General features: G+C 44.4%; 1 protein-coding gene across 1 annotated transcript in view; it reads left to right on the top strand.

Annotated features, from left to right (window-relative positions):
• Positions 1 to 27,534, top strand: part of LOC141101197 (uncharacterized) — a 259,136-nt gene that overhangs the window by 128,770 nt on the left and 102,832 nt on the right. The window contains exon 13 of the mRNA XM_073590063.1: positions 20,844 to 21,014. Within this exon, the coding sequence (XP_073446164.1) occupies positions 20,844 to 21,014 (171 nt within the window). The remainder of the gene's footprint in view (positions 1 to 20,843; positions 21,015 to 27,534) is intronic.

Here is a 27,534-nt window from a genome sequence, read left to right as displayed (position 1 = left end):
ACTACTGGGCGATTGTTCCTGTCCCGTCTCCTCCCCCCATCCTCCCATATGTTGACATTGTGCTGCTAAAAAATATACCCAGGGATCAGGAAGCGCCACCCCCCCCGTCCTCTTTTGGCCTCTGCAACGTTTCTTGTTTAAACCGTGGGCTTTCCCCCCCCCCATATTAGGTCGCCGAACAGCGATTTAATTTTACAGAACCTACTCTGTGGGATCCAAATTGGAGAATTATGCAGTACATACAGCAGCTGCGGCATCACAATCATTTTTAAAAGATTTACCCTTCCAATCACCGAAAGATGTAATTTATTCCACGCCGAAATCTTGGAACGAACTTTTTGTAGCAGAGGGCTTAAATTAAGTTCTTCAAAACTACTCAAAGGGAGGGCGATCTGTATCCCCAGATATTTAAATCTCGAAACTACTCTCAATTTCGGTGATATTCCAACCTCCCCAATATCTCCATCTACTGTATCAATGGGCATGATGCACGATTTATCCCAGTTAATTTTGAGTCCAGAAAATTCTCCGAATTCCTCAATTAATGCCATCGCATTATCCAAGTTCTCCCCCGAGTCCCCCAGGTATAGCAGAATATCATCAGCGTACAGAGACACCTTCTCCTCCTTCCTTCCATAAACAAATCCCTTTATCTCCTGTGTATCCCTTATTTTAATAGCTAGGGGTTCCACGGCGAGGGCAAACAGCAACGGAGATAATGGGCATCCCTGTCTCGTACCCCTATGTAGTGAGAAACTATCAGATAATTTATTATTTACTCTGATTTTTGCCGTCGGAGAGGAATACAGCAACCCCACCCAAGACATAAACCTAGGCCATGCATCGCTGTGTTTGACGCCGACGAGCGACCTCGTTGGCGATGCAGAACTCAGGGATGCAGGCGTGAGTCGTCGGAATAGCTGCTGTATGACAAGGAACCAATGACTGCCGAGGTCGTTATACGGATCGCCGTATCGTTGCCGCGTCGTTAAATAGATCTGCCTGTTTGACAGCTTACTAGCGACCATGTAGCGACGCACCAGCATTCCTTACCAGGTCGTAACGTTGTCGGGATCGCTGGAGCATCGCTATGTGAAAAGATGCGACCGTCCCGGCTGAGAACCACTGGTGAATGAGCTGCTGCGATCGCAGCATCATTGACCAGCGGTGACATCATTGAAGTTCCCAGCCAGCCTGAACTGCGGTGACCTCGGTGATGTCCATCAGTGAAGGTTTGCGGAGCTATGTCATCTGCTGGTGTAGGTACACTGTGTTTTAGCAAGACCAAAGTCAGCGCTGCCGTCTACCAGGAAATTATAGAGCACTTCATGCTTCCCTCTGCTGACAAGCTTTTTGGAGATGGAAATGTCATTCTGCAGAAGGACTTGGCCCCTGTCCACACTGCCAAAAGTACCAATACCTGGTTTACAAACAGCAGCATTACTGTGCTTGATTGGCCAGCAAACTCACCTGACCTTAACCTCATAGAGAATCTATTAAGTATTGTCAAGAGGAAGATGAGAGACACCAGACCCAACAATGCAGACGAGCTGAAGGCTGCTATCAAAGCAACTTGGGCTTCCATAACCCCTCAGCAGTGCCACAGGCTGATCGCCTCCATGCCACACTGCATTGATGCAGTAACTGAGGCAAAAGAAGCCCCGACAAAGTATTGAGTGCATTTACTGAATAAACTTTTTAGTAGGCTAACATTTCGGATTTTAAAATCATTTTTTCAAGCTGGTGTTATAAAGCATTCTAATTTACTGAGTTAATGACTTTTGGGTTTTCATTGGCTGTAAGCCATAATCATCAATATTAACAGAAATAAACACTTGAAATAGTTCACCCTGTGTGTAATGTCTCTATAGAATATATGAGATTCACTTTTTGTATTGAAGAACTGAAATAAATTAACTTTTTGATGATATTCTATTTTTGTGAGATGCACCTGTACTATGAACAGAGGTGTAACATGAAGCTTATGGACTGCAATGCAAATACTCTAACAGGGCTCCCAACTATCGTAGGTCATTAATAGTAATGGTGTTCTGAAATGGCCCTAGGCTTGTGAATAAAAATCCCTGAGCTCTCCTGCTTCTGCGCTTTTTTTTACGCTTTGCGCCACGTTACTGTGTTCCTGAGATATTGACTTTGTTTTTGTTCTGCAGCACACAATGTGAAATCTATGCTTCTAGTTCAAGTGGGCATTTATTTACAGGCTTCTCTCTGGGGACGTGCATTTTCACCCCTCCTTTCCATATGCTACCAATCGCAAATATATCAGTCTATAAGTCTCACGCCTTGCCAAGCTGTGATTGGCTGCCTTTGGGTAAGAGATGTGAAAGCACACGCCCTTAGAGAAGACTGTGAAGAATCACCTAGCTGGACTGCAGAGCAGAGATTTCACGTACTACGCTCCAGAAAAATAAATAAATGTGAATATCTCTTCAATGGAGCAATGCAGCACATAAAGGAAAAGAGTGTCAGATTCAGGAGGGCTCAGTGATTTTTACAAGGTATTTCATTCCATTTTTTTAACAAGTGACAAGTCCTCTTTCAATTTAGTCTTTGGTTTTTATTTCAAAATCATTCCATTCTTATAGTATAGTGTTTTTTTCCTAATAATTTCTAATATTTTTATTTCTGTGGATGTGTATTTTTATGTTGATATGGTGACTTCTGATTTTTAGTGGAATTTTGAAATCACATGAATCGCATAATTTGTTAAAAATGCAACAAAACATAAAACGCAGTCGTAAACTCAGGCACTAAGACATGCTCACTTTAAAAACAGCTTAAAAATACTAGAAATAGGTTTAAATGTTTACATTAAGAAAAGATGTAATGCTGTAAAAAATATAACAATCTCAACACCTCTGTGGCGCTATGTCAGATTCTCTAGGTTTTTCAGCTTATAACATCTTTTCATGGTAACGACTTTTTTAGCTTCATACCCAGCAATTATTTTGCTATTTCATTCGTTGCTCTGCCAGTCCTGACTGGCCCATACGCTATTATACAGAAGATTCCTCAATCCCAGATATAATTTCTGTCTCATTGCTCTTATCTTATTCATCCCAAGCTGAAAGCTCTGTAATGTGGGTTACAAACCAAACACTGGGAAGTGTCACGCAACCAAATACAGCTTTTTGTAACCTGAGCAGCCTGTCACATCTCACAGAGATAGTGCCATTAAAGGACCACAGTGTGTAAGATATGCCGAATGTAAAAATACATGCAATATGCTTTGATTACGTCGAGACTGCCAAAGTAAGAGGGCTTTAAGAAGTAGATGAGTACCCTTAGGCTGTGTTCACACGTAGCGGTTTTTTTCACGGATTTGACACTAAATCCGCTATAAAAACGCTTAAAATAAGTTTCCCATTCATTTCTATACATTTTGCACTTTTTGTGCATATAGATGCATTTTTTACCGCGAAAAAAACGCTTCGCAGTAAAAACCGCAGCATGCTCATTAATTTCGAGGATTTTTCCGCATTTCTGGCTATTTCTATGTGTCTGGAACCGCGCGGAAAAAAAACGCATAAAAACCGCGCGTTTTTTGCGCAAAAAAACCCACACAGTTTCTGGGAAGGAATCCGGTTTTTATGCAGAAATTTTCTGCATACGTGTGCACATAGCCGTACCCTGCCAAGATCTGTGGGGATTTCCATTTGTGAATGTTTATTAAATGTAATAAATTTTAATAGCAGGGTGCAAAAAGATTCTGCTAAAACATTACCTTCTCATCTGGTAGTTTTACAAGGGGGGGGTAAGAGGTAGATACATGCAACTCACACGGCATGATGCATTGTCCTTCGACATCACAGAAATCATAGACACCTTTCTACCTATATTTGGCCAAGTAGAAGCCTATGGCAAGTCTTGATTGTCATATTATCAATCTGTATAACTAAAAGAGGTCATCCAGGATTTTTTTTTTTACTATAAACTAACCGGCAGATAGTTGCTAAATACCTGCTTGTTGTACCCAGCTCTGGCTCAGAGTGGTCACCGACCACTCCTGTTGGCGATTTAGATGCTCCACGTTAGTTGAGCAGCTCTTCTTCCAGGCTGCTCTGTCGACGGGGCATGACTATCGGTGTCATGCTTTTTGACAGTCGGCTTAGGCAGCGGGGAGCCGGCTGTCAGTTGGAATGACAGCGGCAGTCCCGCCTTGTCAGTACAGCAGAAGATAAGCCGCTGTTCTACTGACGTGATATCAGCTGAAGCCAGGAGCCATCTGTGACCGCTCTGTGCTGGCAGAGATTGGCATTGGGCACAACAGGCAGGTAGGTAGCAACAACCTACCTGTTAGTTCCTAGGCATGCTTTAAAAAGAAAAACAGTCCCAGATATCCCCTTTAATAACACAGTGTTCATGTGTCCTAAGGGAACCTGTGCATCTCCTTTCTATTTTTTTCACAGATTTATTTTCCATTGTTTGTTTCCTAAATGCAATTTTCAAAATTGTCTCCATTAAAAATGGTTTTTTTTCTACTTTTGCTACAGTAATGTCTGTAACTCCTAGAAAAATGCATTTCCACAATAGTTAGAAATCCATCTAAGTTCCTGAAGGCTTTGTGAACATCTACAAAAGCTCCATCTAAGTTCATGAAGGCTCTGTGAACATCTACAGAAGCTCCATCTAAGTTCCTGAAGGTTCTGTGAACATCTACAGAAGCTCCATCTAAGTTCCTGAAGGCTCTGTGAACATCTACAGAAGCTTCATCTAAGTTCCTGAAGGCTCTGTGAACATCTACAGAAGCTCCATTTAAGTTCCTGAAGGCTCTGTGTACATCTATAGAAGCTCCATTTAAGTGTCATGACTCTGAACGGGATGGTTCTGCCTCATAGAATCGTAGGGTTGGAAGGGACCTTCTGGGCCATCTGGTCCAACCCCCTGCTCAAAGCAGGATTCCCTAAATCATCCCAGACAGATGTCTGTCCAGCCTCTGTTTGAAGACTTCTATTGAAGGAGAACTCACCACACCTCTCGTGGCAGCCTGTTCCACTCATTAATCACTCTAACTGTCAAAAAGTTTTTTCTAATATCTAATCTGTGTCTCCTCCGATTCAGTTTCATCCCATTGCTTCTAGTCTTTCTTTGTGAAAATGAGAATAAAGATGATCCTTCTACAATGTGACAGCCCTTGAGATATTTGTAGACAGCTATTAAGTCTCCTCTCAGTCTTCTCTTTTGCAAGCTAAACATTCCCAAATCATGAAACCTTTCCTCATAAGACAGGGTTTGCAGACCGGTCACCATTCTGGTCGCTCTTTTCTGAACTTGCTCCAATTTGTTGATGTCTTTTTTAAAATGTGGCACCCAAAACTGCTCACAGTATTCCAGATGAGGTCTGACCAAAGAGGAGTAGAGGGCAATAATGACTTCACGTGATCTAGACTGTATGCTTCTGTTAATACATCCTAGAATTGCATTTGCCTTTTTTGCTGCTGCATCACACTGTTGACTCATATTCAGTCTGTGATCTATTAGTATACCCTAGTCTTTTTCACATGTGCTGTTGCTTAGCCCTATTCCTCCCATTCTGTATATGCTTTTTCCATTTTTATTGCACAGATGTAGTACTTTGCCTTTTTCCCTGTTAAAAAACATTCTGTTAGTTGCTGCCCACTGCTCCAGTTTATTTATATATTTTTGAATCCTCTCTCTCTCTTCTCTAGTATTAGCTATCCCTCCTAATCCTGGTCAGGTCAGGGTTAGTTCTAGTTCGCCTCTCTTTAGTTCTGGAGCAGCTGTTTAATGTTGGTTGTTCCTGGGTTTGGTGTCGGTGATACTTCTGTGTACTCGGTTAGAGGTAGCTGACCCAGGTTACTCACCTGTAATCGTTGTGCCTCTGTGCGTGCGAGCTTTGCTGTGTATGACCCGGTTCGTCCCCTGACTTCTGCCTTCGTTTCCTGCTCTGTACTGCCTTGTCCTTCTTGGTTCTCTGACCCCTTGGCTTGTCTCAGTTTACTCTCTTTCTTATCCCTAGGTACCTCGCTCTCGTTAGGCTTTTGACCCACAGCTCCCCACTGACTGCGTTAACGTTTTATGCCCTGTAATCCATGCTCTCGGTTGTTTCCCTGTCCTCATGCACGGTGACTCGGCCCCCTGCGATCATGTGACTGCTTAGCCCCAGGTCCTGTGCGCATTGCATGCTTCAGTTCTTCCACTCCCTGTGCTTGATCCCATGGCCCCTGCTAGCGCCCCCTAGACTTCCTCAGTGACACTATCGGTGTCATTACACTAAGTTCCTGAAAGCTCTGCAAACAGCTACAGAAGCTCCATCTAAGTTCCTGCTTGGTAAAAAAAATGGTTGTAGCTGTACAGAAGTTAGGAGTAGTTAAGTGCAAAATTAGACACCTGGCTGGAGCTGAGCCAATAGGAAGATAGAGTTAAACTTGTAACAAAACACGAGGAAACAGAAAACTATACAGCCAAAGTACTCAGGCAGCACACAGCTGTCTGAGCTGACCTTAAAGTGTCTTAGTTAATGACATTAAAGATGATTGTGGATTACCTTACCAACCGGATATGGACCAACACACAGGGAGCCAATCATAGTCAAGGGAACCAAACTCCACCAAAGGAGGAGATTAGACTAGTCCAACGCTGCCCCCGGCTAGCTTGTTTCTAGAGACCTGTCAGTCTGGACCTGGAGTCCGAAGAAGCTGGCTGTGGCCAACACCAGACTAGTCAATGGTATCCCTAGGTTCCCCAGATGGCTCTCCTTGGCTGCACTTGCATAGCCAATCTCCGATTTTATTTTCCCTCTTTTGTAAGCCATTGCTACAGTATAAGTTCAGTGTTAGGAGGCTATCTGCAAGCAGTAAATTTGTAATACCTACTTGTTTGTTCACCATTTTGACATGTATCCAGATTTTGCCAACTTAATGAGGGTTTAAAGTAAAATAATTACAATTACAAACAAGAATTAGAATTATAACTGACAAATATATAAAGGAACATTAATTGATGACCTCATTTACTGCAAATACTCATTTTTGGATAACAATAAAGTCTCAACAGAACTCATATAACACTTATATTGGATGGGGGACGTCCACCATTTCATGATCAGGACCAATATATCCCCGATAGGACACTCTTAATCAGTCTAGAAACACCAGATACACACAGAGTAAATGTCCAAAACGTATCTTGTATGAAAAACATATACAAGTTTATTAAATAGAACCACAATTCAGCATATGTAGTACACTCATTAGTATGCGACAGAGGGTCTTAACAATAAGGACAGAAGGTAAACACACAAAATACCGTGTGTCCAGACATAATAATGTGAGGTTGGGGAGCAAATAAGCAGCTAAGTGTATAAAATATAGTAAAATACATGAGGTGCCAATTGCAATTGCTGAATAAATACTATCAGTATTGGGGAACCTCTAGTAGTCCCATTACTATTTCAGCACAAACCCCTAGCTGATATTAAAAAACATCATTATTGCACAATTTGCTCTCACCCATAGTGCCTCCGCCCAGGAACACGCGGTACCGCAGCCCCAACACGCATTTCGCATTGGCTTCTTCGGGGGGCCGTCCCCCACCTCACATTATTATGTCTGGACACACGGTATTTTGTGTGTTTACCTTCTGTCCTTATTGTTAAGACCCTCTGTCACATAGTAATGAGTGTACTACATATGCTGAATTGTGGTTCTATTTAATAAACTTGTATATGTTTTTCATACAAGATACGTTTTGGACATTTACTCTGTGTGTATCTGGTGTTTCTAAATACTCATTTTTATATGATCACCATTGTGACAGCAGGGATTAATATAATATGCCGTGGGACTATATTCGATGGATATTGGCTTTTCTAGATCATTCATGTATAAACAATTAGAAAAATATTAATATTTGAGAGTCCTCAGTGGTTGATACCTTTTATTGACTTACTGAAAAGATGGTAACAAATTGCAAGCTTTCGAGACTACTTAGGTCTATTCAAAAAAGCTTGCAATTATGTAAACAATTGTAATTTTATTGAATCTGTGCTCTACGTGCTCTGCCTGCCCTTGAAATATAAATGAGTCTGGCACCGTGGTAAGTGATTGGTTGAGAGCACCAAACAAGATTTCTAAAAAAAAAAAAAAAAGGAAGAAATAGCGACGAAAAGTAATTTATGTAGTTTGCCTCCAGACTGTGAAAGTAGTGACAGTTTATTGTCTTATTGATTCTTGTGACTTTCTCCTCCAGGCATCTTCTCAAACTTTGCCGTCTGTGAGATGATATTTGTAAATGAATAATATTTTACTTTGTAGAACAACACGACTTGATATAGCAATATCAGACCATCCATGGCTGCTATATGCTGTCCAAAAAGACTTACAGGCTACAATATATATCTTTATAATATATTAATCTAGCTAATATTTAAAGTGAACCTTTTTTTCTTGTGCTCTCTTCCCCAACAAGTTAAAACAGGATAAGGTGAACCTACCATTCTAATATGTTCAGGAACTGTTGTGAATCTCATTTTCTGTAACCTTCCATCCACTTGAGTGGGTGGTTCCTCTTCATCAGCATTCTGGCACAACTCTAGGTGCTAGAACTTTCTTTCTCTAACTTCCTACTGTTATCTTATGACATTCCTGCTCTGGACTGAAAGCCTGCCTCTCTATTATGTCTTTATGCAGTTTGTCAGTGACAGACTGGAGAGCAAGAGCAGAGTGACAAAGAAAGACCCAACCCTATTTCCTGTATAGAGACAAATACCTGCACTCATTTTTTGTAATCTATTTCAGCATCTTGGCTGCTAGAAAAAAATTTGGTTTAAGTCAGACAATGGAGAGCATCAACTGAACCAGCTCCTCACACAACCATATCTAAAACTTCTCCCCTGCCTTGAAAATCTTTGAAAGCAACATGAAAACTGTCACGACTCCTTCACGCTGTGAGTGACATCTCAGCCTTTCTATAGGATAGGGGCGTGCTGACTTGTCAGTATTGTGAATGACAACCCAATTGCCCAATCTGAGGCAGGGGCATGCTGGGCTGTCGGTATTGTGACTGACAGCCCAGCTGTTCATCTGGCCGGGCCTGCAGAGTCTTCCAGGTATCACCCGTTATTGGTGATTACCTAACTTTTTAGCTGGCTGGCTATTATTAGACCATTGCCAGTTGTAGCTTTTAGCTCAGTGGTGTGTTTGTTCTGTGCTCTGAATTCTGATATTCTGATCTTTGTTGCCGGACCTTAGATTTGCTTTTCAAACTACTTGTTTGGATTACCCCTTTGCCTTTGACACACTCTGATCTTAGTTACCAGATCCCGAACTTTACCTCTGTTTGTATTATCGCCTTTGTCTATGATGTACTCTCCAGGCATTTGACCTCTGACTTCACCGCCTCACGGCTTACCTGAGGAGTGACTCAGTGTCACAAAAACTAAGTTCATAAGAAATGCCTCCAACCTAGAATAACTCTGGTGCAACTATTTTTTCATAAGAAGCTTCCAGCCTCACGAGGATTGTGTTAGGAACGGCGGAACGCACTAAATAAAAATAATAATAAAGTGCGTTCGCCGCTCGGGGTCCACCGTGCAGTAGATGATATGACTGCTGCTAAGTGGTGGTAGGCAAGCAATATGGCGGAAATGCGCACGTGGGTTAAACGTCACTCAGGTGCGCAGAGCAATCTCTGTTAAGTCACAGAGGTGCCAACAAAGACAAATGCAATAAGGCTGAGCCTGTTGGAGTCACAGTACTCAGAGTAAATGCACACACGGTATCTAGTCACAGGAGCAGAGCCAAAGACAGCGGAACTGCGTCCGTCTAGACCTACCGCGCGTGCGACGTCGCAACTGCAGACGCCAAGGAGGGCTGCAACTGCAGCGCGGCGTTGGACACTGCCGCTAGACGACAAAGCTAGTACGCAAGCGCAATGTCGGACACTAGCAACTGTGGATGATGTAGTAGTGGTGCGCTGGCGCTGACTCTAAGCTTAGTCCCTGCCCACATACGTAATATCAGAGGGAAGGGGTTTCAAATGAGTCATTCACCAGAATCATACATCCATCATCATTCACACAGCAGCAACTAGAGACTATACTAGCGCATGGCGGAACGGCCCTGCGCACTTTTTATAGCAGCTGGGACCTTCCGGAAGCTTCCAGATCTCCGAGATGGACCAATGAGATTTGGAGCAGGACCTGAGCACATGACTCCTGATCTCCAATGGGAAATCGTTTCATGAGCATGCTCAGTAGGAGGACAGAGGGACTTAGCCCCTGGAGAGATTTGTTGCAAGGCAATCTCCTCTGCAGTAGATAAACAGCAAGAGACCGCAGAATGTAAGGGTCTGGATTCCTGCCGAGCAAACGCAGAAACCTGACGCCTAACAGATTGTAGATCCTCGTGGGCAGGGTCTTATCTTTCCCCTGCACCAGCCTGACACATTTAGCCATGTTCATTGTACTTTTCTACTTCATGTTATCTTATATAAAGTAAGATTGTATGTTATGTACTGTAAACCCTTTTTACACTTTTTTCATGTGTATAGCGCCACAGAATTAAAGGCTCATTACACCTGGCCAATTTTTGCCCATTAAAGGGATTGTCCAAAATTGAGATACTGATGGCCTATCTGATTCCCCACTATCATAAATGTTCTTGTCTCCAGAGGCTTGTTCTTTTAATGATTAGATTGTTTATGCCAACATAAAAATCATCTACAATGTCAGCAGATTACTCCTTATACATTGGGGGTGTGCTACTGGGTACAACATGATGATGTATGGAGCAGATTGATCGGATTAACTTTTGTTCTGCTCCCATTGGATTTCGTCAGCCCATGTAAACAGGCCACTAAATAAATGCCAAGCAACCTGTATATATTTGATTGCTGCTCGTTAATGGTCTAAGATCAACGCATCTAAAAGGACCTTTAACGAGTATCAATTGACTGTATATAAGTCAGTCAGACTCTTTTCCAGCAAAAACTGCTTATTCTGTCCCCATACAGCATCATGTTGTCAGCAGCACATCTGCTTACTCCTGGTAATGCAAAGCTAATAATGATTCTTGCATTGATATCACCCTACCAACAAGTGATTTGCCCATTCGTTGAGTGATCATTATACCCAAGCTCAGACTGGCCCACAGGGGAACAGGAGAATTCCCCGGTGGGCCCCTTTGCAAGAGTTAGCCACGTACCCTCAACAGGAGCAGTAGTTGGTCAATACATTATTTCACTATGTACAGACAAAAACAGCCTCTAATCATTCATTCAATACACTATCAAGTTTATTATTATATAGAAGAAGTAAATTTGTGAAGAGAATAATAGACAGTGGCAACCAAAATGTAGCATTTTTAAAAAAAAAATGTAATTCTGTCTGGTTGTTGTGATGCCATTTTCCTGGTGATTTTAGTAAACCGGAAGCACATGGTTGTCAGCTACAAGGATGAAAATTGCATTTGACATTGCTTTATCCCTTTGTATGTTAGTTTTCAACATGTGCTGGGCCAAATGTTTTGCATATTTTTTCATGGGTAGTCGAATTTTGCCTAAATTTTTTTTTTGTTTGTGTGTTTTTCGGTTAAAACATGGCAAAGACAAATTTATCACCAGATGTCAGGAAGCTTATTATTCTGAGAGTGAAGTCAGACAAAAGCCATAAAGAGGGAACTATGGAATTCAACTGCTCTCAGAGTCGAATGTTACATATAATAAAGAAAGAAAAAGAAGGTTATGGAATAAGTGACAAAGCTAGAAGTGGACGACCATGGAAAATTTCCTCTAAAGTTGACCATAATATTAAGAAAAAGTCAGTATCTGATGTCCATAAAAGTGCTTTACAGATTTTGCATGAAATTAGCAAAGAATATGGGGTCAAAGTGAGTCGCCAAACTGTGGTGCGATGGCTAAGAGCAGTAGGGATGACTGCACGAGTTCCAGTCAAGAAGCCTTTCATCTATTCAAAGAACCGGAAGATAGATGGGTCTAAGGTATTGTGGCAGGATGAATCCAAGTACAATTCAAGTTCAATCCGTTTGGTAATGATGGCAAGCACTATACAGTATATACTGGAAAACGTAGTGATGTAAAGTACCAAACTCCTACAGTGAAACATGGTGGTGGCAATGTCATGGTTTGGGGATGTTTTACTGCATCTGCCATTGGCCCTTTGCATAAAATTGATGGAAATACGAATGCTTCCATGTACAAGGATATACTGGTGCATGTAATGCTGTCACATGGTAAAACCAAAGTAGGCAGGGGTTGGAAATTCCAGCAAGACAATGATCCTAAGCATACATCCAATTTAGTAAAAAATTGGTTAGCAAAGAAAAATGTTCACCTGTTACAATGGCCAAGCAAATCACCTGATTTACACCCTATAGAGCACCTTTGGGATGAGTTAGGGTGATGAATTGGGGCCCTATTATTTGCAAATGGAATGGAGCAGGATTCCTCAGGATGTCTTGAATACCCAAGTGGCTTCAATGCCCCGTTGGTGCAGTGCAGTAATTAAAGCAACAGGCCATGCTACAAAATACTATGTTATGGCATTGTAAGCAATGAATTACTTTCTATGTTGTGAGCAATAAATAGTATATAACTGCATGCACTTTCAAGTCATCACCAGGAAGTTGTCATCACAACATCCAGACAGAAGTGATCACACTTTAAAAAAAAAAAGCTAAACTTTTGATCGCCTCTGTAATAATGACGCATGACGCTGAACAGAGAACCCCCCAAGTCAATGTTACTGGTGGGCTCTTGCCACCCCAGTTCAACACTGCAAAGGTCCATAATCACACATGAAATTGCCGATTATTGACTCATCTAAATGGGTTTCATGGGCACTCTAAATTAGAATCAGGGTCATTCTCCTGAAACTGAAAAGAAAGAAAACTGTAAATAAAAACAAATCATGAATTACTGTCTCACCTGTTTTTGGCAGCTACTAGCTCTCACCTGCCCGGGGTGAGACAATATGAATTCATACATTTGTGATGACAAGTGTCTTTGATGACCTTTCATGCCCGTATTCTCAACCCTGCCAACTACCAGAAGCCGCTCAACAATAGTATTAGCTTAATCTGTGCTCAAGTTTTCAGTTATAAAGCATTTAATAGCAAAGGGAGAAGGAAGACGGCTGGACCCATTGCACTCTTTTCATTCAGTAATACATTTCCCTGAGGCCACAGTCTAACTAGCTTTTGATGAGACTTTCTTTCTTTGATTTTGCCCACTGGGATCTCTGAATTGCTCTTCCACAGAGAGAAATGCTTCCGTGGTGTCTGTTTTGAATTTACTTTCTCAGTATGTATTATCTGTTTTTGTGCTATTATGACTCACCATCCGCAGCTAACCAGATGTTGAATTAACCTGTTCATCGTTGAAGATCCTCAGGTCATATTCATCTATCCTTGATGTTCTAATCTCAGGGATTACTATAATTGTTGGACACATCCTGTCAAAAACACTGCTGTCCAGCGTAATTGAAATGTATTCTCAGTTATTCCCATATTTCTTTTTTTTTTTTTTTTTTATTTAGAACTTTTCTACTAAAACATAGCAAGTGTCAGGGATGGATTAACGTCTGTAGATACTTTTGACATGGAAACATTTCCAATTTGCAATCTTCATTTCTGGATTCATTTTCAGACCTTTGATATGTCGTTTACACCCTGATCCAAGTTTCAGATTTTCCATGTATGGAAGTGTCCCTCTCAGTAATATAGACTGGATGTGAACTTGGTGTGTATCCAGGATGCTGCTGTTTTTATTTGCTTTCATGCAGCAGCACAGCCCCATAACTTCAGTTTTGTATTCTCTGTCCTTTTATCCTTGTTTATAGTCTTTTTAGTTCTCTGTTCTCCATAAAACTTAAAGGGAACCTGTCAGGTCCAAAAACATCATTAACCTGCAGATATAGGGTTAATTTGCAAGTTAATAGTTAATGAAGGAGCAGTACTGAAACCGCAGTACTGAAAGTGCCGCACCCAGGAGCAAATAAAGCCAAGGGAATTACAATGGTAAGAACACCTGGACCTTGACTGACAGCCAGATTAGCAGTTCATAAGTACATACAGAGCCACCTGTCAGTCAGTGTTGGGGCCTGCTTACAGCCGCCGCCCTCAGAGCTCTGAGTGATTGTAATTGCTCCAAGCCCGCCTGCATGACTGAAAGCCGACTGCTCCCGGGAGAAATAAAGTTCATTTTCTCCTGGATGCCGCACTTTCGGTACAGTGGCCAGGCAACTTCATAACACTATTAACCTGTCCCATATCCTGAGAACCCGTTTATCCACCCTTGTATCCCTGTGACCACTTTGACGGTGTCCGTACCCTATGGTCACATCAACGGTAACTGCCTGCCACCCTGGGGGCTGAATACCCAAGCCAGAGCAGTGAACTTATCCCTGTAGCCACCCTGTCTGCTTGTCCTGAAAGGCTTTCTTGTGTAGAGTTGTCACGAGAGACCGTCCTGTGTGAACCTGCCCCAAGAGGCTGTCCTATTCAGGACTGTGAACTTATCCCTTTGGCCGCCCTGTCTGCACAGGGAGAACGTGTCCTTGTGGCCGTCCTGTGTTCATTTGTCCTGAGAGGCCATCCTGTGTGAACTTGCCCCAAAAGGCTGTCCTATCTGAATTTGTCCCAAGTGGCCATCCTGCTCTGTCTGAGAAGCAGAAGTTGCATCTCTGCCCTTTGGGGTCATCAGCTACAGCCAGAAGTCGACCTGGAGTGGTACCTGGCAGCTACCTGCCTCACAAGTCTTAACTCACCACCTGAGGCTCCAGTGAACACCATGGTAGCTGCTTAGTCATGCCCCTCCAGGGTAAGTCCGGTTCGTGGCACAGTGGGCCCACGAACCATGTACGCCACCTAGAAGGATAGTTTAGTTCAAAGCACGTGATCTTACGCTTTTGCAGATGGTTGTGGGATCCCTTTCTGCTTGCCTGGAAGATTGGATCCAATTTTTGCTAGAAAATCACTTATTTTTGGAAGGCATTAGGGGCATATCAGCACGTTTCATAAGGTATGTTATTTAGAAAAATCATCTGTCTGTTGCTGCTCATTGTTTTCTTAAATAAAAAGTATAGCCCTATACAAACATGCAAAGGATAGCTGCAGACGGTAACTATTTGTATGTGATCTGATGCCACCCACCAATGCTGAATTGACAATTAAATAATGAATTTGATTGGTGAGTCTAAAATTGGAGTTCCTCTGGGCTGAGTCTTGGTTTTTATCTCTGTTGAACAGTAGAATTTTTGTTAGCTTTTGTCACGATCCCACCCGCTGACACCGATATGTCACGGACGGAGGGATGCGATGCACTGCCGACACACGGCTATTACAGGTGCAGGGAGGCTTATCTTAGTTATCCCACCGCTGGCACCATGTGACAAGAAACAGCAAGCTAGTCTTGCCCTAATAATTTATCACAGGGGGGTTATTTTGGATGTCCCACCACTGCTAACAATCTTCCATGAACTGCGGGGATTTATGTATATCCTACTTTTCAGTTCCACTTTGGAACTCGCAGCTCTCCGACGCCCCCCCTTATCCTCAGGTCAGTCAGGGAACTGCACCTAGGATAATTAGTCGCCGAACGGGCTGCTTGTTGTGCACGGGCGGTTAGGTCGCTGCAGTGAGGGAATTATCAATGCTTTGGCCGCAGCCACACAATCAGCTTATCAAACCCTTCCATCACGGCCAGCTGGCCCAACCAACCAAAACACACTTTGCCGCCACCAGCTCCAGATTTCTCTGCTTAAGTTATAAACTTAATAGAGGGGTTTGAAGCCACCCCAATCAGTAGCGTAATTATCTTAAAGGCACATGTTAGTTTTTAGAGCATGGAGACAGAGCTACTAAGTTTTATAATTTATTCCCAAAAGGTGGGCAGTGATTACACAGATAAAAGATGTTACAAAGTTGAGACATTAGATATGTACATTGCAAATATAAAATAAATGGGATTAACATAGAGATCCACACTTACATTTGCTAAATGGTCTTTAGGCTAACCATGTGGGGAGGCGGGGCCACACGTCGCCCTGCATCTGGGGTCCTTTTGCCATCAAACCTCCAGCTCGAATGACCAATTTATGGAGGGAGTGCCTTATAACTTTGGGTTTGTGACATCACGAGAGGGTGGTCTGGTGATATTCCTCCCCCTGCTCTAGGAGTTACCATTCTGACTACAAAACTTATAATGACTATATCTCGCAGAGGGTACCTCGTATAAACACGCACATGGTATCATTCTTTTTAGCCTGTCGAGGACAACAATTCAAGACCAAACATGCAGTAATTATGTCACACCGTTTAGGACAAATCCAGTTCTCCGTTTCTGTGGGTGCTGGGACCATGAAAATTATGGGCCAGAAAGCAGGGTCGATGCATTTTGCAGAAATGTAATTTTCATATCTCTGCCACGTACGAGGTGCGTGCTATGGCTTCTTTTACTATGTCTCATACCTGTATCCAGCCGCATGGCAGGGAACAAAAGAAATCCTTTTCCTGGCTGTGCAGGGAGGGGGGGAAGGGGGGAGAGAGAGAGCTGCTGTCACAGGAAATGTCTGGTATAGGGTTACAAGCAGGCAGAGGAGACACACACAGCTGCTAAGGGGAGAAGGAGGGGGGGTCACATCTGCAGCGTGTGACAAGCAGAAGTATAATTTGTAGTGTAACAATGGGAGATTCTGGAATGTTCCAGCGAAGGCATATTTTACTTATCATTACAGCTTTTCATTCACATCTTCTCTCGTTTGAAGTGGATGTCTGAATTTTATTTCTCAGCATTGGAACACTACACATTGGACAGATTAGAGACACTTGGAAATTAAATTTTACAATTACTTTCCATTTTGTGAGCTTTAGAAAACCTTTAAACTCACAGCCTGATAATTGTGAGATTAATTTCTCATTTTAGCGTATTAATATAAGCAGTATGAAATGTCCTAAGGTGTCATGTTTTACTCACTCGAGTCAATCGCTCAGCTTATGGCAAAGGTCAGAGGTTTAATCCTAATTAATAGCAATGAAAATTTTTTTTTCACTTTTGATATTAAACACAAATTATTAGATCATTACATGAAGATTAGACAAGGTCTATTTGTTGTAAACTGTATGATTTACAGCACATGAAATAAGTATTGAACATGTCACCAATTTTCTTAATAAATCTATTTCTAAAGGTGCTACTCACATGAAATTCTCACCAGATGTCAGCAACAACCATCCAATCCACACAGGCAAACAAATCAATCAATCCATAGATGTCCATAAATTAATTTATGTGTAATAATGAGAAATGACACAGGGGAAAAAGTATTGAACCCATAAAAAAACAGTGGTACAAAAAGCCATGGAAGGTCTTGACACCAGCTGAAATCTATCAGTAATTAGGCTAGTTTCACACTAGCGTTTTTTTGCGCTGCGCTGCGTGCGCATACATGCGCATGCGCCCCAATGTTTAACATGAGTGTGCATGGTCTAGCGTTTGTATGCGTTTTTGTGTGCATGCGTTTTTTGCAGTGTGTGCCGAACGCACCCTGTTGCATTTTTTGTACGCCCAACCTGTGTAAAAAAAAAATGCATGCGCACAAAAGCGCACTGAATGCGCAAAAAAATCACATTACAGTCTATGGGAACGCTGGTGTGCGCATGGACATGCGCATGTCAGCGTGTAAAATCGCATGCGTTTTAAGAGTCAATATGGCTACAAACTGGTTAAAACGCATGCGCATAAAATAAGCAAACGCATGTAAACCGCTTGATGCGTTTTTTTATGCATTTCGACTGCGCACGCAGCGCAGCACAAAAAAACGCTAGTGTGAAAGTAGCCTTAGAAAGCAATCCTGCCACTTATTAAAAAATATCAGCTGGTTGAACTGATGGCCTATAGAAAGGTATCTTATTAACAAGGTGCCTTATTGTTGCAAAACAAACTGATGTCATTGGTTACCGAATAATTTCTAAATTAATAAAGGTTTCAGTGAGCACTGTTGGGGCCATAATCTGGCAGTGAAAAGAAAATGATTTACCCATAAAAGGGCCAAGACCAGGTTCCTCACCCAAGATTTCAGGCAGAGGAGTGAAAAGAATTATTAGGGGAGATGTCCAAGAGCCAAGGACCACCTGTGAAAAGCTACAGAAAAACCTGGAATCAGCAGGTACTATTGTTTCAAAGAAAACAATAAGTAATGGCCACAATCTCCATGGCCCATATGAACGCTCACCACGCAAGACTCCTTTGCTGAACAAAAAGCATGTTCAAGCACGTTTACAGTTTCTCAACAACATTTAGACAAGCCAGTGAAATAATGGGAGAATATTGTCTGGTCAGATGAGACCAAAATTGAACTGTTTGAATGCCATAATACACCCCATGTTATAACACTATACCAAAAGTGAAGTTTGGAGGTGGGAACATCATGGTGTGGGGCTGTTTTTCAGCATAAAGCACAGGCAAAATTCACTTAATTGACAAAAGAATGATTGGACAAATGTACTTAGACATTCTTGATAAAAATCTGCTGCCGGGATGATGATGATGAAATGAGGGTGGACATTTCAGCAAGACAATGATCCCAACACAGCCAAGGAGCCTCCCAATTGGTTTCAAAATCACACCTGAGCAAGGTCTGCGAATAATTTCTCCATACTGGAGTCTTCTTGAAGGTGTCATTACCAACAAAGGCTTTTGTACGAAGTATTAACTAAATTTCAGTAAGCCTGTTCAATACTTTTTCCCTGTGTCATTTCTCATTATTGCACTTAATTTAATTTATAGACATCTATGGTTTGATTTCTTTGCCTGTGTCGATTGGATGGGCTGCTACCGACATCTGGTGAAAATTTTATGTTGATATCACCTTTAGAAATATATGTATTTGAAAATTCGTGACATTTTTAATACTTATTTCACCCGCTGGATATGTATTGTAATATACAGTGAGAGCACTGACATCAGACCCTATTCCTAGTTGTCCATGCAAAGAGAAGAGGTCGCACTCATCGAGATGGAAGTTTCACTGATTTATTGACATATCATAGTTGACATATTTATTGACATATTCCTAGTTGTTTTAACATTTTATTTAAAGGGTATGTACAGTGGGGAAAAAAAGTATTTAGTCAGTCAGCAATAGTGCAAGTTCCACCACTTAAAAAGATGAGAGGCGTCTGTAATTTACATCATAGGTAGACCTCAACTATGGGAGACAAACTGAGAAAAAAAAATCCAGAAAATCACATTGTCTGTTTTTTTTTCATTTTATTTGCATATTATGGTGGAAAATAAGTATTTGGTCAGAAACAAGCAATCAAGATTTCTGGCTCTCACAGACCTGTAACTTCTTCTTTAAGAGTCTCCTCTTTCCTCCACTCATTACCTGTAGTAATGGCACCTGTTTAAACTTGTTATCAGTATAAAAAGACACCTGTGCACACCCTCAAACAGTCTGACTCCAAACTCCACTATGGTGAAGACCAAAGAGCTGTCAAAGGACACCAGAAACAAAATTGTAGCCCTGCACCAGGCTGGGAAGACTGAATCTGCAATAGCCAACCAGCTTCGAGTGAAGAAATCAACTGTGGGAGCAATAATTAGAAAATGGAAGACATACAAGACCACTGATAATCTCCCTCGATCTGGTGCTCCACGCAAAATCCCACCCCGTGGGGTCAGAATGATCCCAAGAACGGTGAGCAAAAATCCCAGAACCACGCGGGGGGACCTAGTGAATGAACTGCAGAGAGCTGGGACCAATGTAACAAGGCCTACCATAAGTAACACACTACGCCACCATGGACTCAGATCCTGCAGTGCCAGACGTGTCCCACTGCTTAAGCCTGTACATGTCCGGGCCCGTCTGAAGTTTGCTAGAGAGCATTTGGATGATCCAGAGGAGTTTTGGGAGAATGTCCTATGGTCTGATGAAACCAAACTGGAACTGTTTGGTAGAAACACAACTTGTCGTGTTTGGAGGAAAAAGAATACTGAGTTGCATCCATCAAACACCATACCTACTGTAAAGCATGGTGGTGGAAACATCATGCTTTGGGGCTGTTTCTCTGCAAAGGGGCCAGGACGACTGATCCGGGTACATGAAAGAATGAATGGGGCCATGTATCGTGAGATTTTGAGTGCAAACCTCCTTCCATCAGCAAGGGCATTGAAGATGAAACGTGGCTGGGTCTTTCAACATGACAATGATCCAAAGCACACCGCCAGGGCAACGAAGGAGTGGCTTCGTAAGAAGCATTTCAAGGTCCTGGAGTGGCCTAGCCAGTCTCCAGATCTCAACCCTATAGAAAACCTTTGGAGGGAGTTGAAAGTCCGTGTTGCCAAGCGAAAAGCCAAAAACATCACTGCTCTAGAGGAGATCTGCATGGAGGAATGGGCCAACATACCAACAACAGTGTGTGGCAACCTTGTGAAGACTTACAGAAAACGTTTGACCTCTGTCATTGCCAACAAAGGATATATCACAAAGTATTGAGATGAAATTTTGTTTCTGACCAAATACTTATTTTCCACCATAATATGCAAATAAAATGAAAAAAAAACAGACAATGTGATTTTCTGGATTTTTTTTTCTCAGTTTGTCTCCCATAGTTGAGGTCTACCTATGATGTAAATTACAGAGGCCTCTCATCTTTTTAAGTGGTGGAACTTACACTATTGCTGACTGACTAAATACTTTTTTTCCCCACTGTATATTATACAACCGTGTTGTTTATTGTACCAATACATACAATTTTGACAAGGTAGTATTATTTAACCCATTTTCCTGTACTATAAATGACCGTTTCCTATACAAATGTATAATTTTTTATCTTCCTCAGGAATGTCTTCGACTGGATTGTGTACTTTCTACTTCTGGCTGTTATTCTCACACATATAGCGGATGTGGTTGTGCAGCAAAATTCTACCCTACATGTTTCTCATGTGCGAGTCTTTGCAGTCACCATTGTCTTTCTCTGGCTGCGGCTGATGAAGCACGCCAGAGCCATCCGGTAAGTAGTAGGATAAGTTTGATGCATCCACCTGCCACTAGTCTATAAGTCATCAGTATATTTGTATCCATACTTTTTACACTGAAATGGATATAATTAATATCTATAGACTAATTATAAAAGGGTCATATAATCATTGAGATATCTGGACTCTATCTATCCTATTTCTTGAGGATTCCAGCAAAATTTCCACTGCATTGCCCAGTATAGATCAATCAATGCAAGTGAACCAGGCCTTAAAAGATATTCTCATGTAATGAAATTGGTATAGTTGCTTAGACAGCATGAAAATAAGCAAGTTTGCAACCGACTTGATTTACCCATCAGCTTTCATTCTCCTTCAATGAGAGCTTTCAGCTTACATAGTATACAGCTTATTGCCAAAGAGCTTGACCACCAGAGCCTAGTCAAGTATACATAGTGACTACATTCTAGGCTGAGAAGTTAACGTTGGTGATACCAGCCAACTCTCTCCAGCCCTCTTATGTCTATACAGCCTTTATCTGCTCACGTCCCCCTTCCTCTTAGCTCCTGACTAAACTTCTGTTATCAGTCTTGAAAAGTCTCCTAATCCCTCAGCATATGCATTTTCCAGAGCAGTTTTTCTAATCATTGCTCACTTGATCAAAAGCCCCATTAACTGTATTTGCAAATAAAATGACAACAGGGTGGACTTCCAAACAATCACTGACAAACAGTTAATATGTCACTGTAGCATAAGCTCTGCAGTAGGACAAAACTACTGAACCAGATCTATCACTCAAGGAGAAGGAGAAGTGCCCATCCCCAGCAACAGGGAAGTGAAAGAGACCGGAGAGATGTATGCTATTCAAAGCACAACTTGAGAATAACCCTTAAGGGATTATCTTCTTTGGACAATTTTTTTGTTGTTATAAAGCTCTTTTAACATTATGCTCATCATAGTATGTCTAACTGAGGTCAGCTGTTAACCATGGGTAATCTTGCAATAAGTGTTCAATTTCTCTGCTGCGTCTCCACAGGGGAAAATAAGAATTGCAAATTTGTCATCAAAGTTAATAAGTTGGCCATGAAATGCAGAATTGCAGTTATTCAAAACTTTCAACCACCTCCTCTGCCCACCACTTCCCCCTCCAACCTCCCTCATCTCTGCTGCCCACACACTTCAAAAATAAGATCGACCAAACAAGGCAAGTCTTCATTGTTCAACCACCACAACCCCTTTGTATACAAGACCAATGCCCAAACCACATAACCTCCCTCTCTAACATCACTGTAGGGGAGCTCAATTGTCTTCTCTACAAATCACACCTCACAACCTGTGCACTTGACCCAATCTCATCCCACCTCCTCCCCAACCTCTCCACCACACTTATCCCATCCCTAACCCACCTCTTCAACCTATCACTAACTTCTGGTACCTTCCCTTCTGCTTTTAAACATGCCACAATCACGCCATTTCTTAAAAAGCCAACCCTCGACCCAACAGCTATGTCCAGCTATCGCCCAATATCGCTGCTCCCATTCGCTTCCAAACTCCTGGAGCTGTACATCTATGCTGAACTTTCATCCCACCTCAAATCTTAATTGCTCTTTGACAATCTACAATCTGGTTTCCGTCCCTATCACTCCACTGAGACAGCCCTGACCAAAATTACTAAAGACCTATATGGTACTAGCAGGTACGCAGGATGCAGTGACGAGACGCGAGACAGTCTTGTGATTTTGGTAACAACTTTTATAGGTTTATAGGTAACTATCCGCAGGGATAGTCTAAGCAACTGAACAAAATAACAGGAATTGTCCTCGCAGGGACTCAGTACAAGCAAACACGGAAATATAAGAACAAGGCTACGTCCGGCAAAGCCGGTCACTATAGGGCCGCGGTATGGCCGACTACGGGTCCTTAACTATATAGTGTCACTTAACCGGATCGACGTCCCTCGGCGTCCCGGATGTTGGATCTTCAGCGTAGCAGCCGCTCGGCCCAGCCGCTGAAGATCTGTCGCAGACTTCGAGCGTTCCGAACCTCCGGTGAAGCAGGGGCACGACAGGCCCCAGAGTAGTCCTTGGACAGATGGGCCGCAGCCCCCGGATCGGGGCAAACAGCGGCGATGAGGGGTGGCGGCTGGCAGGCCACCTGCGCAGCCAGCGACTGCAACAGAGGACCCGCGGCGAGCAACGGCCCGGCCCTTGCCGCGGACTGGAGCGGGACAGTGGTGGCCGTCGACGGCACTGAACTAGCTGCGGCCACGGGTAGAAGCGGGGCGGCTGCGGGTGGCGGGGTACAGGCCACAGCCGTGGGCTGGAGGAAGACGGCAGTGGCTCCTGCCTCTGGCCTCCTTCCTGGCTCCGGTGAGTAGCTCTGGCTCTCAGTCGCTCCCACGGTCTCCTGCTCCTTCTGTCCCGTTCTGCTGACTCACTCTGACTCTCAATCCCCACCCCTTTTATACCGGCTCCTCCCTCAGCCCATCTGTCAGTCTTACCAGTCCGTCCCTGATCTCTGTTCCCCGGAAACAGTTTCCCCCGGAACCTAGGTGACGGTCCCCTTGGTTCCAACACGCACACTCGGCAGGTACCCTCTCTCCCACACTCCCCCACCTTGTATGCTTGCCAGTCTTTTGGCAAGGGCTTTAGTAGACTCGAGTTAGTCTTGTGAGACGACAGTTATTGTCGCCATATGAACTGGTCCTGTTCGTAGCGTTCAGGGGGTTTGCCAGCTGTTGACCGCTCCGAGCGTCTAAGTTCGGTTGTGGTGGAGTTTTCTGGGGTGGTGGATGGTGGTTGGTTGGTCGATTCTGGTGGGGTGGCTGGGTCCACTGCGATATCACTACTTGGATGGCCCGCGGACGCGGCTGGGGAGTCCTCATCATCCAGGTCCCAGACCGCTGACGGGGGGTCGGGGACCTGAGGGGTCGGTTCTGATCGCAGGGGATCAGTGGACACACAGGGCCATAGCATGTTACGGTGTACAACACGAGTGACAGGCGCGCCGTTTTCTTCGGATTGTATTCGGATTGTATTTCATACATGCTTATTCGGCGCAACACTCGGTACGGGTTTTCCTCCCACCGTGGCTCTAGCTTGTTTTGGGGGCATTGACCTAGCACGAGTACCCGATCCCCAGTTTGAAAGTCAATAGGTGGCGGTAGCGCTCCACCCTGGTGTTCTAGGTCCTGGAGCTTTGTATGGACGATTCGATGGAGGGTTTGTAGTCGGTGTCGGTGGCTCCGGACCCAAGAGGATACTCCAGTCCAGGGTTGAGGTTCCTCCGGGTGTAACTCCACTTCTGTGATCCCTTTGCCTTCTCGTCCAAACAGCAGCGAATAGGGGGTATAACCGGTCACCCGGTGCACTCGGTTGTTGTAAACCCACACCAGTTCAGGGATATACTGAGGCCAGCGGGCCTTTTGGTCGCTTTCCAGGGTACGCAGCATTTGTATTAGTGTCCGATTAAATCGTTTGCAGGCTCTGTTCCCCTGCGGGTGATATGGTGTAGTCCGAGACTTATCGATACCGTAGAGATGATGCAGTTCTTCCATGACTCTTCCTAGGAAGCACACTCCCTGATCCGAATGTATTCGTTGCGGGCAGCCGTACACTTGGATGAAGTTTTTACAAATCGCATAGGCGGCCAACTCTGCAGTTTGGTCTCGGGTGGGGGTGACCACGGCGAATTTGGTGAAATGATCCACCATAACGAGACAATGTTCATACCTCTGGTATGCGGGGCCTATGGTCAGATAGTCCACCGTGAGGAGCTCAAGGGGAGCTGATGTTACGATTGTTTTCACCGGGGCTCGTTGTGCGGGTGGTTTAGCAAGCTCACATGGGTGGCAGGTTCGGCAAACTTCCTCCACAGCGGCGTGTAAGCGCGGGTGGTAGACTATCTGTTGTAACCATTGCAAAGTCTTTTGAGCACCAAAGTGAGCCCCTTTTTCGTGGGCTTCGCTCCAGTTTGCCTAGGTGGGCTCCAGGCACGACCAGCTGCCACGCTGTAGCAGACGTCGTCCGGGACACGGCCTTCCGATATAACAGCCCCTTTCTGATGACTAGTTTTTCCCATTGGCGCAACATCAGCAACATATCCTGGGTTAAAGTCTGTCTCTGCGAACCAGTGGGCAATTTGCCGGTGGCCACCCATCGGCGCAGGAGTCCAATTTCTCCATCTTCCTGCTGCTGTTGGATCCACCTGTCGCGTGGCTGTTCCAGCATCTCCCGGGGGGGTCCCGGATGGGGCGTTCCCTGCACGGCAGCTGTAAGCGCGGCGGTGGTGAGGGCGAACGGCGTCTCTTCTCCTTCCAATTTGTCGTCTCGATTTTCTCCTGGGGTGGTGTGTCTGATCCTGGAGAGGGCGTCAGCGTGCACGTTTTCAGCCTCTCTCTTATAGATGATCTTATAGTTGAACTTAGCCATCCGAGCCACCCACCGCTGCTCCAGAGCCCCCAGTTTGGCATTCTCCAAATGGGCTAGCGGGTTGTTGTCATTCCGCACCACTACTTCGGAGCCCGCCAGATACTCTGCAAATCGCAGCCTTAAGATCTTGGAATGCGCCCTCTTGCGGTTGCTGCCACTGGATCTTCCGCCCATTCGCCCCGGTGGGAGCCCCCTTTAGCAGGTCCTGCAGGGCTCGGCGTGCAAAATTCACGAACCAACGGTAGTAGCCGGCCAACCCCAGGAAGGCTCGCACGTCCTTCACCGTCTCAGGGGTAGGCCACCCCTGTATGGCGGCAACCTTTTTCAGGGATAGTCTAACACCCTCTGCCGAGACGACATGCCCCAGATATTCGATCTGGGTGCGGAACAGGTGGCATTTCTGGGGCTTTACCTTCAACTCGTACTTTTGCAGCCAGCCGAGCACCTGCCCCAACTGCCGCAGGTGGTCCTCGAACGTGGCGGAATAGATGATGATATCATCCAGGTATATCAGCATGGCTTCGAAGTTGAGATCTCCTAGACACCGCTCCATCAACCATTGGAAGGTTCCTGGGGCGTTGGCCAGCCCGAACGGCATACGATTGAACTCAAACAGCCTCATGGGAAGAATAAATGCCGTCTTGGCTCTGTCTTCTTCCGATATCGGCACCTGCCAGTACCCACTGGCCAGGTCTAGAGTTGAGAAGTATGTTGCATTTCCTAAGGTGGACAGAGACTCTTCTATGCGGGGCAGTGGATACGAATCCTTGATGGTGCAGGCGTTCAACTTCCGATAGTCCACACAAAAATGCAGAGTGCCGTCTTTTTTGCGTACCAACACAATGGGGGCCGCCCAGGGGCTCTGGCTTTCTTGTATGACCCCCTTCTGGAGCATTTGGGCTAGTAAGGTTTTCATCTCTTGGTATAGCTGTGGAGGGATTTGCCGATATCGTTCCCGGATGGGGGCCGCTCCTGCCATGGGGATTCCATGCGTGATTGCCGTGGTGCATCCAAAGTCGTCCTCGTGGCTAGCGACGACACTGTAAAACTGTCCGAGAAGTGTCTCTACCTGGAGAAGTTGGGCTGGCGTTAGGCCGGAGAGCTCGGCCCGCATTCTCTCCAGGATGGTTCGACCTTTCTCCTGGGCCGAGGACTCGGCAGTCTGCAGGGTCCGTATAGTTACTGCCCAAGGATCCTCGGGCTGCACCTTCAACTGGACCGTGGGGGCTGGCAGCACCTTGTAACAACCCTGCTGGCATCACTACATGGCCTCCCATCCCCCGCACACCAACTTACTTTCTGCTTCAAGCCATGCTGTGAATTCTGTCTGTTGCCAGCTCTGTGCCTCTGCTCTCCATGTTTCCAGACTGTGTGTATAGGGGGGCGGCGCCTGAACTCTCTGGTTCTTATGCAGTCAGGGTGCACCTGTGTAATCTGTCCCTGACCAATCACCTGGAGCCCTTGACTATTTAGTTTCACCACTCCCACTGAAACATTGCCTGTGCAATGTCTAATCTCAGTTAGTATCTTGCTGCTGAGGAAGCCAGGCCCTGTTCTGTGTATCTCCTTCTCTGGAGGTCCTCCTAGTCTTGCTTTGTACCTTGTCTGCCTGCCAGGAGGCTGAATATCCTAGCCCTTGAGTCTTGTTCCCAGTGCCTTGTCTGTTCTCTGCCCGCCTGCCAGGAGGCTGAATATCCTGGTCCTTGTGTCTTTGTCCCTGTCTCTCTGTCTGAACTCAGTCTTACCTTTGTCTATCAGTCTCCCTTTCTCCTTGTCCGTGGCTCCCTTCCTTGCTGTGTCTTTCCTTGTGTCCTCCCTGTCTGTGCATCTGCACTCTCGCAGCTTTATCTGTGCATCTGCACTCTCGCAGCTTTATCTGTGCATCTGCACTCTCGCAGCTTTATCTGTGCATCTGCACTCTAGCAGCTCTATCTGTGCATCTGCACTCTCGCCGCTCTGCCTGCTCGGCTCCTCAGCCGCTCTGCCTGCACGGCTCCTTCTGCCGCTGCAGAACCTCTTTCTGCAGCTTCTCTCTGCATTTCTGCCTTCACCTGCACCCCCTGTGTGAACAGGTCCAAACCTGTTCATTCTTATTTCACTCCTGCCTGCCTGCATCCATACCTGC

Source organism: Dendrobates tinctorius, unplaced genomic scaffold, assembly GCF_039654945.1.
Source record: "Dendrobates tinctorius isolate UK_male_01 unplaced genomic scaffold, ASM3965494v1 ptg000116l, whole genome shotgun sequence".
NCBI classification, from domain to species: domain Eukaryota; kingdom Metazoa; phylum Chordata; class Amphibia; order Anura; family Dendrobatidae; genus Dendrobates; species Dendrobates tinctorius.
The sequence above is the reverse complement of the archived record's forward strand: the minus strand, read 5'-3'. Positions and strand labels throughout refer to the sequence as shown.